General features: G+C 48.9%; 1 protein-coding gene across 1 annotated transcript in view; it reads right to left on the bottom strand.

Moving 5' to 3' along the window:
- sptbn2 (spectrin, beta, non-erythrocytic 2) overlaps positions 1–7,652 on the bottom strand; it is a 41,677-nt gene extending 34,025 nt beyond the window's left edge. Inside the window, 1 exon segment of the mRNA XM_080529826.1 lies at positions 7,325–7,652. Within this exon segment, the coding sequence (XP_080385952.1) occupies positions 7,325–7,433 (109 nt within the window). The 5' untranslated portion in view covers positions 7,434–7,652.
- Between the last annotated feature and the right edge of the window lie 5,955 nt (positions 7,653–13,607).

The following is a 13,607-nucleotide window of genomic DNA, read 5'->3' as shown; positions in this document are numbered from 1 at the left end:
CGTGTCTGTGTGTGTGTGTGTGTGTGTGTGTGTGTGAGATTCTTCTCTCCTGGATTTCTGTTTTCCTAACACCGACCCTTTCTTTTTCTCTGCATATGATTTAGTTCAGGCTTCCGTGGTTTACGGCCATGAAGACCGAGCCTCTGGCGTTGGCTGTTGATCGTTACTCTCCTCCTTTCCTTTCATCTGCTGCTCCGGGCCTCTCACTCCCTTCTTGCCCTTCCTGGCTCCTTCCCTCCAGGCCCGCAGCTGACCCTGTAAAGAAAAAGTCTCCCCCCCCCCCCCCCCCTTATCTCTCCCAGAGCCACACCGTGCTTGTGTAAGCAGCCTCTGGGTCACCTCGTCCCCACAAATAATAAGTCAACTCCCAGCATCCTTCAGTCCGTCTGCCTTTATGACCTCCAGTCTCACGTACTCCCCACGGACAGGTTTAAGGGGAAGGCCCCTCCCCCCTCCCAAGCCAGTGGCCCTCAGTTTGACGGCCCCCTCCTCTGGACCCATGGGTGTAAACTCGGCTCTGGAAGCATCTGAAGAGGAAGGATCAACAACAAACTCCCTAACCTAGCTAGACATCCTTGCAGCCGTCAAGAGGGAGAACACGTTTGATGATCTAAGCAAAGCAGCTCTTGGGAGGTGTGGTGTGTTAGGAGACTTGGTTTGAGGAGTATTGTACACAATTCAATCGATCAACAATTGAATTGAGAAAGGGTCCGTTTCAAACTATATTACTGTCAAGTGTTTAAAAAAACAAACAAAAAAACACACACACATCAAAGCCTCAAGAACCACCACCTGCAATGGTTTAGTCGGCGTTCTTCATTCCTTCAATTCAAATGGAATGATTGCTATTGTGAATGTGTAGTGACATTTCGCTCTCAACTGGGTTCGCTTGTTATTCTGTATTAACGCCAATGTGAAGTGATGTGTAGTTCACAATACTGGGAATAGGTGTGAGGAATGTGGACCGGGCTGAGGAAGTGTGAGAAAAGAAGTCCACACTCATTGAGATGGCACTGGGATGTGCTATTTGTTTGTTTGTTTATCTGAGTGTGTGCGTGTGTGTGTGAGAATAATCCCCCCCGCCAGAAGGGCAGTATTAGTGCAGTCTGGGCTGCTCCAGCTCTGTAATTGAACCCCAAACTGAGCTGAAGGATCCCTTTCTTAGCCAGCTCCCTCCAGCTGCTGCCATGCAGCCTGTGATTAGAGGCTAGCGCCAGGGTACTTATTAACACACACACACCCACAGACACCCACAGACACACACAGACACACACAGACACACACAGACACACACACAGACACACACAGACACACACACACACACACACACACAGACACAGACACACGCAGACACAGACACAGACACAGACACAGACACATACACATACACATACACACACACAAAAAACAGCAAAATAAATGCATAAACATAAACAGACTCATAGAAATATCAGTGGTGATGACACAAACACACAGGTGTCAGTGTTGAGGGAGACATTTTCCATCGGGGTTCAGACAACGCCTCTCGCTTCCTTATCCAACAGGTGAGGTCACTATTTTTATGACTATTTTATACTTCCACACCTCAAGAACCAGATGGAATGTAACGCTGGAACATGTTGAAAACTTACAGTTACATTTCAGTTAAATCTTAACTTAACTAGTTACTAGTTTGCTAGCTCCTCCACTTTTTTGAGACAACAAGGGCAGCTTAAGGTAGAGGGATTTGGAGGTATGCAGGACGTCACATATTTCATACCAGGACTGTGTAGATTGTAGAACAACAGAACAGGACTAATCTGTCCAAAGAAGTGAAATAGTAGGCAACCAACCACCATGAACTGTTCCACCCGCCACTGACCATGAAGAGAAGCTAGCGGGGAAAACACGGGTTAGACCACAACCACCACCACCACCCACAGCCTGGAGCAACCACACACACACACACACACACACACACACACACACACACACACACACACACACACACACACACACACACACACATTACACAACGCAGCAGAAGTTGCATGGTAATGACCTTGGGGGCAGCGAAGAATCACCCCCCCAAAAAGACTTGGTGCAGCAGGGCCTCAGTTACTGAACTGATCATGTTTCTATGCAGCCTGAGCCATCAGAAGGGTGCTTCGTAGGGGTGGGCATCGACGATCGATAATTGATCGATAAGGATCTTGGTCGATCACAAAATAAAACATTTGGTCGATCACAAAAAAAAAAGTTTTTTTGTTTTTTTTGTTTTTGTGATCGACCAAATGTTTTATTTTGTGATCGACCAAGATCCTTATCGATCAATTATCGATCGTCGATGCCCACCCCTAGTGCTTCGTCTGTGTTAGCGCCGGCTAACATGTCCTCTGTGGGCTAGTCAAGGGCAGCACAGTGAGATGGCTGCGCTGACACAGAGTGTGACTGTGCACTGTCACATTTAGAACACATGTGCATGTGGGCAAGGACTACACATTCAAAGCAGAACATGAACTACGCATTTGTCTGTAGAACAGACAAAGCTCAGGACAGGCACAGAAAGACACAAACAAACACACACACACACACACAGACACACATTTCCTTTTCTCTATAACAACATAACCGCCCATACTGTTTTAGACTTCAGAGAGTGGGACTGAGACGTGACCCAACCCTCTCAGCTGCACACCACAGACTAGCCACGTGTGACGGTGGTTATTTTTAATTCTTTACAGTTTTTCGGGGCACAAGCATAAAAACAAATGGTGTGTGTCGCCTGATCTGGTGCCAACTATGTCTAAGTAAACCCCCTATAACAAAACAGAAACACAGAGGGCGATTGGGAGGAAGAGAGCGCCAGACTAGTAGTCGTAGAGGACAGCTCTAACAGTGGCAACACATGGAGGGCCAAATCTCCTAGCGGGGGAAGGTGGAGGTATGGACCCTGCCCTGGTCAAGGCCTCTCTCTGCCATGTGCATCTGCATCTGATAAGAGGGAGAGGTGGGGGGGAGGGGGAGGGAGGGAGAGAGCCAAGGCCAGTCTCATGAGACTGGAGACAGAGGCACTCCACAGCCATAACATCTGGGCGCAGAGTGGGTGTCAACAGGCAGGGAGGCATTAATTGCCCTGAAACCCCAAAATCTGCACTTTTCTGCTACTTTTCCCAAGTAGGAAACGGCAAATAAAAGAACAACTGTGTCAACAAAAATGTTCTTCGTAAGATAGTGTGTGTGTGTGGTAAAAAAAAAAAAAAATCCTTACCGTGGAAATGTGACTCTGGAGCTGGAGGGCTCTAGACTAAGACTGTGTTTTCACTGGGAGGTTGAGTAACACAGAGTTACAATACAGTAAATGTATAGCCTGATTACCTGTAACCAGACCTTCACCCAGGACATGGATCTCCTAAGTGTCTATTCAACTTGTTAAATAAAGGAAAGGAACAAATGCTTAGGGACTCGAGGCCAAGCGTGTAGATGACTTTGAGCTAGGGCGACCAGACAGAGTCTCTCATTTCCTGAGAGCACTCACCTCCTCCGCAGGGCTGGAAGGCTCTAGCAGGAGGCCATGAGGACACCTCCACTGGATCTGGATGAGGATGACTCATCAGTGATACTACTACAGTTCCATGGCAGGGGGGTGGGCCCATGACCACAATATAAGTGTCACTTCCCTACCACTGCTTCTAGACATCCAAATCAGGGCTAAGGAGTCAGGGCTAAGGAGTCAGGGCTAGGTCACCATGGTGACCCTTGAGTTGATCAGGTTAACCTTTACATACCGACCAGGAACGAGTGCAGCACACACGCCGTTATCATACACACACAGCTATCACGCTCCACATAGGTTAGCGTAGATAAAAGGGTGACACAACCATTTCTAAATCTATGTAGCAGGTGTGGAAACACCCTTATCTGTCTTCCCAGTACCAACACACAGACACATGACGATCCCACCTTATCTGCTGAACTGGAGCGGTTAATGATGATGTTGAATCAGTGGTTACACGACCCTGTTGTCTCTCCCTATCAGGTGGGCCAGCCCCACTCTGGGAGTTCAGTTGTTTCCCCTCACACTGAGAGAGCTTTGGTTGAAATCTAATCACCATTCACCACACATCTGTTTTTTCTTCTTTCTTTGAAGACAATAGATTATGTCGTGCTGTCTTCAAAGGGCTTGAGTGTATCATGGTTCTTCCCTTTGTTTGGATAGACCGACAGTGCAAATGTCTGTCGGGCAGCAGTCCCTCCTAAAGCACACATCGGTGTGTGTGTGTGTGTGTACACACACAGCGGTGGAGCCAGAGGTGACTGGCACCAGGGATAGTGACCCTGTTGATCAGAACACAGACTCACTGCTGGGCCTGAAAACTATTATTCTGAAAGCCAACATTCTATAATATGCTGTAGCTTAGGACATTGACCAAAATTCCTTCCAAGAGGCTATTCAATGATTATCATCGATAAATCATTGATTTTGGTCATTAATGTGTGTGTTATCATCTGGATGTGTGTGTGTTATCATCTGGAAGTTGGGCCATTGCAGCAGGGCTCCAGACAGACAGGTATCCCAGGTTGAACAGGCCTGAGCGTGGATCGTTTAGAGAAATGTTTGCTATGTAAAAACAACAGTCAGCTGGCTCCCCCAGGTAACACTGCCAGAGACGTTGCAGCCATAGGCTTCACCCTGGCTTCACCACCATTATACATTCACCCTGCGTGAGCTGGTTTATATGTTACCATGGTTGGGAATGTTTTTCTCAAAGGAAAGAAATACTTGTAGCACAGGTTTATTGTGAGGGGTCAAGCCGTGAGATGCAACTCCTGATATCAAGCAGGTCGTTGGGAGATTTCTCGAGTAAGTTCAGTTGAAGGGTCATCTCCTAGGAAGGGGGGGTTGGCTCAAAGGAGTTTGGACTGTTATCCTGCGTGACCTATGCCCCTAATCCCTGCCATATTCAAACACAGTCTGTGGGGCAATGACACAGTGAGAAGGTCACAGAACAGACCTGATGTCTCTTTCTCACAGCACGTTTGGGACACCTTCACGTTAAGTAACATGACGCTACATTGTTACATCACTACACCGGTCCTTATGCTGCTAGTGTCCCGGGAGAAACAAACAGCCTCCCAGTGTCCAGTCTTTAGAGACGCAGAGCGCAGTAGAGAGAGAGAGAGAGAGAGAGAGAGAGAGAGAGAGAGAGAGAGAGAGAGAGAGAGAGAGAGAGAGAGAGAGAGAGAGAGAGAGAGAGCGAGAGAGAATGGAGCCTCAAGGGCAGTCAGACCGGAATGACAACAGTGTGTGTGTGTGTGTGTGTGTGTGTGTGTGTGTGTGTGTTCTGTGCCTGTGGGGCTATAATACCCGGAACACACAGTTATAGAGATTAGACCAGCGGGACAAGACAGGACGAACCAGGGAGCAGGAAGGTGAACACCCCTCTCCCAGAGAGACACCATCAGGCTCTCCTGTACAGCACATTCCTCCTTGCAGACAGTTCCATGATTGTCACCAGTAGACTCTACCCTCCGTCACCGCCCAACACTCAGGGGAGGATGTGAGTGATGTGTTCATGTCCAAAAAGGAGGTGTCAGGTAGACAGGGCTTCTGTTTTATCAACACGCACACCCAGACTGTGGGATGATTGACAGGGCCAGACGGCACATCTTATGACTTCACACACCTGCCTGCTGAGGAGGAGTACTGACGTCAAGCTAGGTCTCATTAGCAATGCTAACCTTTACCCAAATTGGTGGTATTTAGGCGTTGTTTCTTTTCAAGCGAAAAGAGGTTTCTACTACTTACTACTACTACTACTACTCTACTGCTACCTCACCCATTGTTCATACATTGAGCCATGTCTCTCTCACACACACACACATATTTACTTACTTTGAACACAGTGGAATCTCACAGATATGATCTAACATGTGGGGTTTATCAAAGAGAAAGATCATAGTGACAAGTAAAAGGAGGGCCAAATGTCACCTCTCTCTCTCTCTCACACACACACCACACACACCACACACACACGCACACACTAGCACACGCACGCACACGCACATGCACACACACAGGAGTCGGGGAGATGCCACCTTGGGGAATTAAAAGAATAAATCATCCTTCAACGATGTCCTCTCTCCCTTAGTGGCGGTGGACAGATTGCTCAATCAAGGATGTGAAATATTGTTAGAGCACAGAAGGAATGTCAAACATGTAGGGTGTGTGGACTTGCTCCACAAGTCAACTCTTTGAACACTCGCCACTCCAGACAGAGTGTCTTAAATCTTATGGACAGCGAGGGGAGGCAGAGAAAAGCGGTAAAACATTATGACCTTAGTGGACATCATTGACTGGCCTCGTCCTCCCCCTCCTCCTCACAGCTTTAAACACTCCTGCAGGTCTCACTACCCTGCCAGGGCTGGGGAGGAGTCTGCTCAAAGGAGCCGCACACACACACACCTGATTACACAACCCAGACACACAAACTAAACATAGCATGATGAGAGCGCATAAACACACAAACACACACACGCACACACACACATACACACATACACACATTCTATTTCAGGGAGTTCTTCATCGAACCCTTCCCAGCTCATTACGGCTACCTCAACCCCAATGTGCCCTTTTGAAAGAGCAATTTACCACAATTAAACTCAGACGTCACGACACACACCCCGAAATGAATCATCAACTTTTGATGAATTGTGGGGGAATGTGTCATGAATAATCTAAACCCTTCTGCATGCTGCGTCTAGGGGCTGAATGACTTTACTCCACCGGTCTTGCACTTTGAACATGTGCCTTACTGTGGCCACGGTGGCTTTCCGTGCCCTCCCATGGCTTAGGCCACAGACGGAGGAGGCTTCTGTTGTAATTGGATATGGAGGGACAGGTGGCTGGGTGATCAGGTGCCACGCTGGCCTTACAGAGCTGACCTGATGCCCACGCAGCGGCTCTGCTCTCCAGGAGAAGATCTGGGACAGGAGCCTGGAGCCAGGCAGCGCCACTACACTCTGAAACACCACACACACACACACACACAGGACCATGCACACACACACTCACACACACCCACTCTAAACGGGGACACTGTTCGCAGTCGAGGTGACCGTGAAAACCAGGAGAGAGGGGGGGAAAAAAGAAGAAGCTTTTTTTGGGAGTCATTTGTTCACTCTCTCGTCACGCAAGTGCTGGAAATACATTTATCACTCTTTCTCTACATGTCTAATACATCATGAGCGAAATCTTCTATTCGCTCCATTTTCTATTCCGGGAATACACCACAAACCAGGTGTACGGTACACATCTTGTAGAGTAGAGTGGAGCTCTTACCTTGCAGCTGTTTGAACCGTCCCTCCAGGATGTTGGAGTACTGCACCTGGTTCACAAATGCTGCCGGGGAGAGACAGGGCTCTCTGTCTCTCTGGTGATCCACCTCCATGCCTCTGCTCACACTCTCAACCGAGACGACCTCCTTAGGTGTGGAGCTCTACAAGGTGCTGGGGCCCAAGGGCTCTCCAGCATAGCACAGGGCCAAGCAGGGGCTTTCTCCCAACACAGGAGCGCTCTCCCTCTAGAGTCAACAAGAGGGTGACGGAAACCAGACTTCTGGAAGCAAAATCCTGTAAGATCCCAGAATTGACGTATTAGTTCTTCCTTGTCAGATAACCTGGTCTTTGTCCTCTAGCAGAGAGAATCTGCCGGAAACGCCATGCTATCCTCCGATTTCAAATATTCCCCCCCTCCTCCTTTGTTTTCTCTCCCCCCCTCTCTCTCTCTCTCTCGCTCTCTTCTTTACCAGAAAAAAAAAAGCAGTGGTATTTGCAGGGGTGGAGGAGTTTTTCCAGACAAAAACTAAGAACAAAATGTTCTCTTTTCTTCTTCTATTTCACCTCCTCTGAAGTCCCTGCCACACTCTCCTGGCTTCTGAGCAAAAGTAGAAACCTTTGGTTGCAGTAGACCTCCTCACACTCACGTTCGCACACTCTCACTCTCAAGTGAACACTGTGGCCCAGCCTTCTCTCCAAACTTTGAGCGCGCATTCAAGCACTCACACACACACACACACACACACACACACACACACACACACACACACACACAGAAACACACACCTTGTTTGAGCACGGCGAGAGAAACGGCCGTGGACGGATGGCTGTGTAAACAGAGCCTGCTGCTCTCTCTAAGCCGTGGCATTTGCATAAGGTGTGTTTGAGGGAGGAGCAAGTGGGAAGAGTGGGCAGAGAGGTGGAGGAGGGGAGGAGGGGAGGAGTGGAATAAACCATTCTGAAAGGTACACCAGGGTGAGGCAGGAGGTGGATTGTCCCGATCCTTGTGATTTGCACAGGGAGGTGGGGGCGGGAGGTGTGGTCAGCCAATGAGGCGCATCACACAAAGCAGCCTAGGCTCTCGTTTTCTCATCCTCTCTTCTGTCTTACATCTGATCTCTCTATTCTTCTCTTTCCGCTTCACTGCATGGGACTACAGTAAGGCGTTAAGACCGGAAGGAAGTAGTTGAGAAACAGGCAGCAGCAGCAGCAACAACAAGCTCTTTCCTGCCCAAGCAGTGTGTGTGTGTGTGTGTGTGTGTGTGTGTGTGTGTGTGTGTGTGTGTGTGTGTGTGTGCGCATGTGTGCAAGAGAGAGTGTATATCTATGCGTGTGGTTCACTGAAGTATCACTTTCCACAATCAACACATCCCAGCATAGCTTTACTGCTTGTCTTTATGTCCAGAAAGACAACACCATCTGACACTAGTAACAAGACTAAAATACTAATGTGTCTCTGGAATACAAATTAAGGGGGCAGGTGTGTGCATTGCTCCGACTTCTGTGATTAGAAGCTGCAAACACGTAGTTACTTCCTATGACCTGGTTTGTACAGGGTTCAGAAGGCGCAAACAGGAGAAAAATGGGAAAAACTAAATGAGCATTCTAACTGAAAAATGTATGGTTTATTTTATTATTGTTTATTTGGCAGGGACAGTGTACACTGTACATCAAAGAATGCACCAGAATTAGACAAGAAGGCTTGTTTTCATCCGTAGTCCCTGAATAAAAACGTCAAAACGTCTAAAACAACTCAAAACGTTGCCGCTTCGTCCCTCCAGAACACAACCTGAATAATCTAACTTACTTATTGTTTGATCTTCTCCTAGCCATAACATTTTAATGATGACACATAAAAATGAAACGCTGATACATTAACAGGCTGTGTTGGGCATGGTGGCCCTGGACAGAGCTCCCAGCCAGTGGGACGGAGCTCATTAGAGGACTGAGCGGCCCGAGGCCCAATGAGCGACCGGGTCTTTATGGAGGAAGTGGACTAATGAGCCCCAGAGAACAGACGCCTCTCATTTGGGGGGTGAGGGGGGGTCTGTCACCGTCGCCAGGGGTGATGAGAAGAGAGCAGTGTTCAGAGGCGGACACGTCGTGGTCGTGACTATCAAACATCCCTGTTAATATAAGGGGGGCGATGAGGAAGGCATGTTAGTGTGTGTGTGTGTGTGTGTATACCTCGGGATAACAAGGCTTGCTTCCTCTATAAGTATGCTGTCTGTTTGCTGTGCAGATGGCCAGCTAAACAGTCAGGGACAAACAACTATTTTCTGCATCTCGTGAAAACAAAGGAGAAAGAAAAAAAAATGGTATACAAGGAGCATTTTGGCAGAAGCTCCTTTATGAAGCACGCTACAATTACAGATAATGGCCTGGTCCACAGACATGACTGAGACAGCCGAGCAGGGAGGGGGAGGGGGGACCTGGCTGGGGGTAAACTATGCAGGGGGGGGGGGGGGGGGGGTGATCCACTGGCATTGCTGTGAGAGTAAACACATCTCACCCATCCCACAACTCCTCCACAAGGACCAAGGGGAGGAGGGCGAGAGGCCTGGGACATTCCCCAGACAAAGCACACGTCTGCTTCTGCGGAGGCACAGAGCTCAGGGCACACTAACCCCCCAGGAGGGAGGACAAGAGAAGGTATCTCTCACATGGGCCTCGTCACTGACACACCTCCCATCCCTCAGAGAGAGAGAGAGAGAGAGAGAGCATATGACATATACACAGGTCTGTTTCATCATTTAGTTATTCTACTCGTACATTATATTTTACAAACTTTTTTGGTTTGTTTTTTTATCTTCACACTTGCTTTGGCAATGTAAATGTATGTTTCCCCATGCCAATAAAGCACTTTAAATCGAAATACAAAAATGTAATTGAGAGACAGAGAGGGGGGTGGGACAATACAGACAGACACCCACAGGAGCAGCCTAGCCTAACGCTGGAACTCACACCCAATTGCCACACACACACGGCCGGTGAGAGAGGAGCATGCTTCCAGATCTCAGCCCATCATCACTCCTCAGGCTCCACACTGAGGGGCTCATTAGCAGCAGTTTCACACACTCTGCCTGGCTTCATGACTTCCTATTTCTCTGATGGCTCCCAGCCGGGTGCTCTCTCAGTCTCAGTGAGGTGTGTGTGTGTGTGCTGTACCAGGGCCTGGAATGTACCACGGAGGCATTTCACACTCTTAAGTTTCTCCCTATGGCCAAACTACCAACATCTGGTGTGGGCACTATTCCTCCTCATTAGCCCACCCTTGGGGTAGATAAGTCTCCACACACACACACACACACACACACACATACACACACACACACACACACACACACACACACACACACACACACACACACACACCTAAGCCCAATTGTCACAGGAACAATTTCCATGCGTACCAGAGGGAAGGCAGTGTAAGGTCACGGCAGGCTAATGGAGACCAGGTGACCTGAGGGACGCTGCTCGACGTCACATGCCCGTGGCCACCTTCAACTCATTGTTTCATGATAATGATAATGACTCCTTACGGTCTAGTACAGTCTAATAGTGCTACAGTGTCAGACGAGGGAAGACCCAATAAGAGCCAGTAGAAGTGTGGCCATGCGTAGAGGAGTCTAGACAAATGAGGGACATGTATGGAAATGATCCAAAGTCCAGGAGAGGATGGCCAGCCTGCACTGTGAGGGACAGGAGAGTCCAGGAGGAGAGAGAGAAGGACAGAGGCAGACAACAGCCCAATAGAATGGAACAGAAGGGATTCATAGGGAGAGAGGGAGTCAGAGAGAGAGAGAGAGGAAGTGAACAGCAGCACACAGAAATGTAGGAGGTGCTGACATGTAATGAGGAGTTGTTGTAGGAGGTTTAGCGAGGGAGGCATTGGGCCTGGGGGGGGGGGGGGGGGTAGCTGCTTCAGCGTGTCAAAGAATGTGCACATCAAGCCCCTGCATGTCAAAAATGAGATGGTATCAGTGGCATAGGGAGATGAGTAAAACACAAACACACACTCAAACACACACGCACACTCACACTCACACGCCTCCAGCAAATGCAGGAAACACTATGTAAACACACAAACACACACACACAAGACACACATACACCCAAGACACACACACACACACACACAGGTTTGTTACTTCAGTTCACTGTGATCTATTGCAGAGGTGTGTGAAGCCCTGCCAAGTGGGTGACAAACAGCCGATAGGATGGCGGCTTTGTGCTCCTCTCAAAGCTGTCTGAGGGCGTCTGTCTATGACCTCATCAGCAGCACGAGGAGTTTAGTTACACACATCTACATACGAAAACATGAACATGCATATGCAATTAAGACGGGGAGGGAGGGAGGGAGAACAAGTCTGAATGAGTCTGTCACCACAGTGAGTGAGTGAGTGAGGCTGGCTGCTTTTGGATGGGTGATGAGGCTTCCCCCCCTGAGACCAGACCAGTTCCCTTCTGCAGCCATACCAGCTGCTTTATCCACAGTGTGGAGTTGGTGGTGGTGTCAGTCTGAGAGGCCGCTGGGGTGTGTCTGTGTTTGTGACCACAGTGAGATGTGCTCTTTTGTCTCACTGGCAGAGTGAGAGCAGACCGAGGGACCCGGCGGTGCCTCTGACTGCAGCGCTGCCTGTTGCTTCCCCCTGCTGGCGCCTCTATGCTACTGCAGCATGGCTTGGTGGGAGACGCTCCACCAGATGGATGGTGAAATCCGGATTGAACAAAACACCTATTCATACTCACACAGACATACACAGACGACACACACAGACACAACACACACACACAAACTAATAACAAGGCCTGTCCTACCTGCCAGAGCTTTGATGCGCGAGCGCTCAAACAGGCGAGCCGAGCTGTTCTCATTGTCCCAGTCGGTCTCTGCGGCCAGGTCCCAGCGGTTGTTGATGTCGTTGTACTGCTGCTGGATCTCCAGGCTGTCGAAGTCGGTGGGCGAGATGGTGCTCATGGTGTCCGGGGCAGGGGAAAAACCATCCAACCTGCATGGCGCGCGCACACACACACACACACACACACACACACACACACAGAGAGTTTGAGTAAGATAAATGAGCCTTGAGTAGACATAAGGATTGCTAGACTAGCACATTAATATAGCTTGAGGGTTTCCAGACCTTGAGAAATGATTTCAGATCAGTCCTTCCCTGAGCAGCTCTGAGACAGCCCTCCCTTACTGAGCTGCAGCCTGACAGACTGACACTTCATCTACAGTCTCTCAGCTCTCTGGATATAATGACACGGCTGAAGAAAATATCATCAGGAGGTGGAGACGTGGGGAGGGAAAGGCTGGTTAAGCATTGCAACTGTCATTTAACTGCTACGTTTAACTGTCTCTCTCATTGGTCGTTTACTTAGCTAGCTAGATATTTGAATGTTACTGCTCTCATATTCCAGAGCAGCTAATCTCATTCTTATCTGGATTTTTGGATGAGAGGAGTAGGGGCATCAGGTAGCCTAGAGGTTAGAGAGGCCGGCCAGCAATTGGAAGGTTGCTGGTTCAATCCCCACCCCAGGAGGGAGCTGGTGACTGGAGGGTTGCTGGCATCATATCTAAGGTATCCGACCGCCACTGCTGTTGTGCCCTTGAGCAAGGCACCTTGAGCAAGGCACTTAACCCCTAACTGCACCAGGGGTGTCTGACAGGGGCTGACCCTGTGCCCAGAGCTCTGTTCTCCCTAGGAGTGTGCTGTGTCTGTTCTGTCTTTTGGGGAGGGGTACATTACAAAACAATCATTTTTAAATGTAAAAATAAAAGTATAGCTTCTTCTTTCTTCTTAGCTACATCAAAAATACCTCTTAACTTAACACACACCCACAAAATGATGGGTGTGATGATCCTGTGGGTGTGATGATCCTGTGGGTAGATACTGTGATGTGTTTGGAAAGACGAAGGCCAAACTGCATTCAAAGGACAGACATGCCTCACGAGCAAACACAGTCCTAAACACCACACAACACGACACACACTTTTATGATGCCACTCTGGCATCAGTGCTCTTCCATTGGGCTGTATGTCCAACAGGAAGCCAAGACTGACTGTTTCCTTCTGGGGGGGGGGGGCAACGCCCCAGATGCATCACTGACCCTCACCATTAGTGTCAGGATACATTGATCAGAGAGGACTCATAAGCCCCGTTCACACATAGTTCCCTGGAAATTACATGAATCCCAACCTGGGTCCGCCAGTGATTTTCGCCGTTCACACGAGCTAAATGCCCGACGATTGCCGCGTTGTGCCTTTTCACACGTCCCGGGTC

Source organism: Nansenia antarctica (genome assembly GCF_963989245.1).
Source record: "Nansenia antarctica genome assembly, chromosome: 4".
Taxonomy (NCBI): domain Eukaryota; kingdom Metazoa; phylum Chordata; class Actinopteri; order Argentiniformes; family Microstomatidae; genus Nansenia; species Nansenia antarctica.
This window is presented reverse-complemented; position numbering and strand designations above follow the sequence as displayed.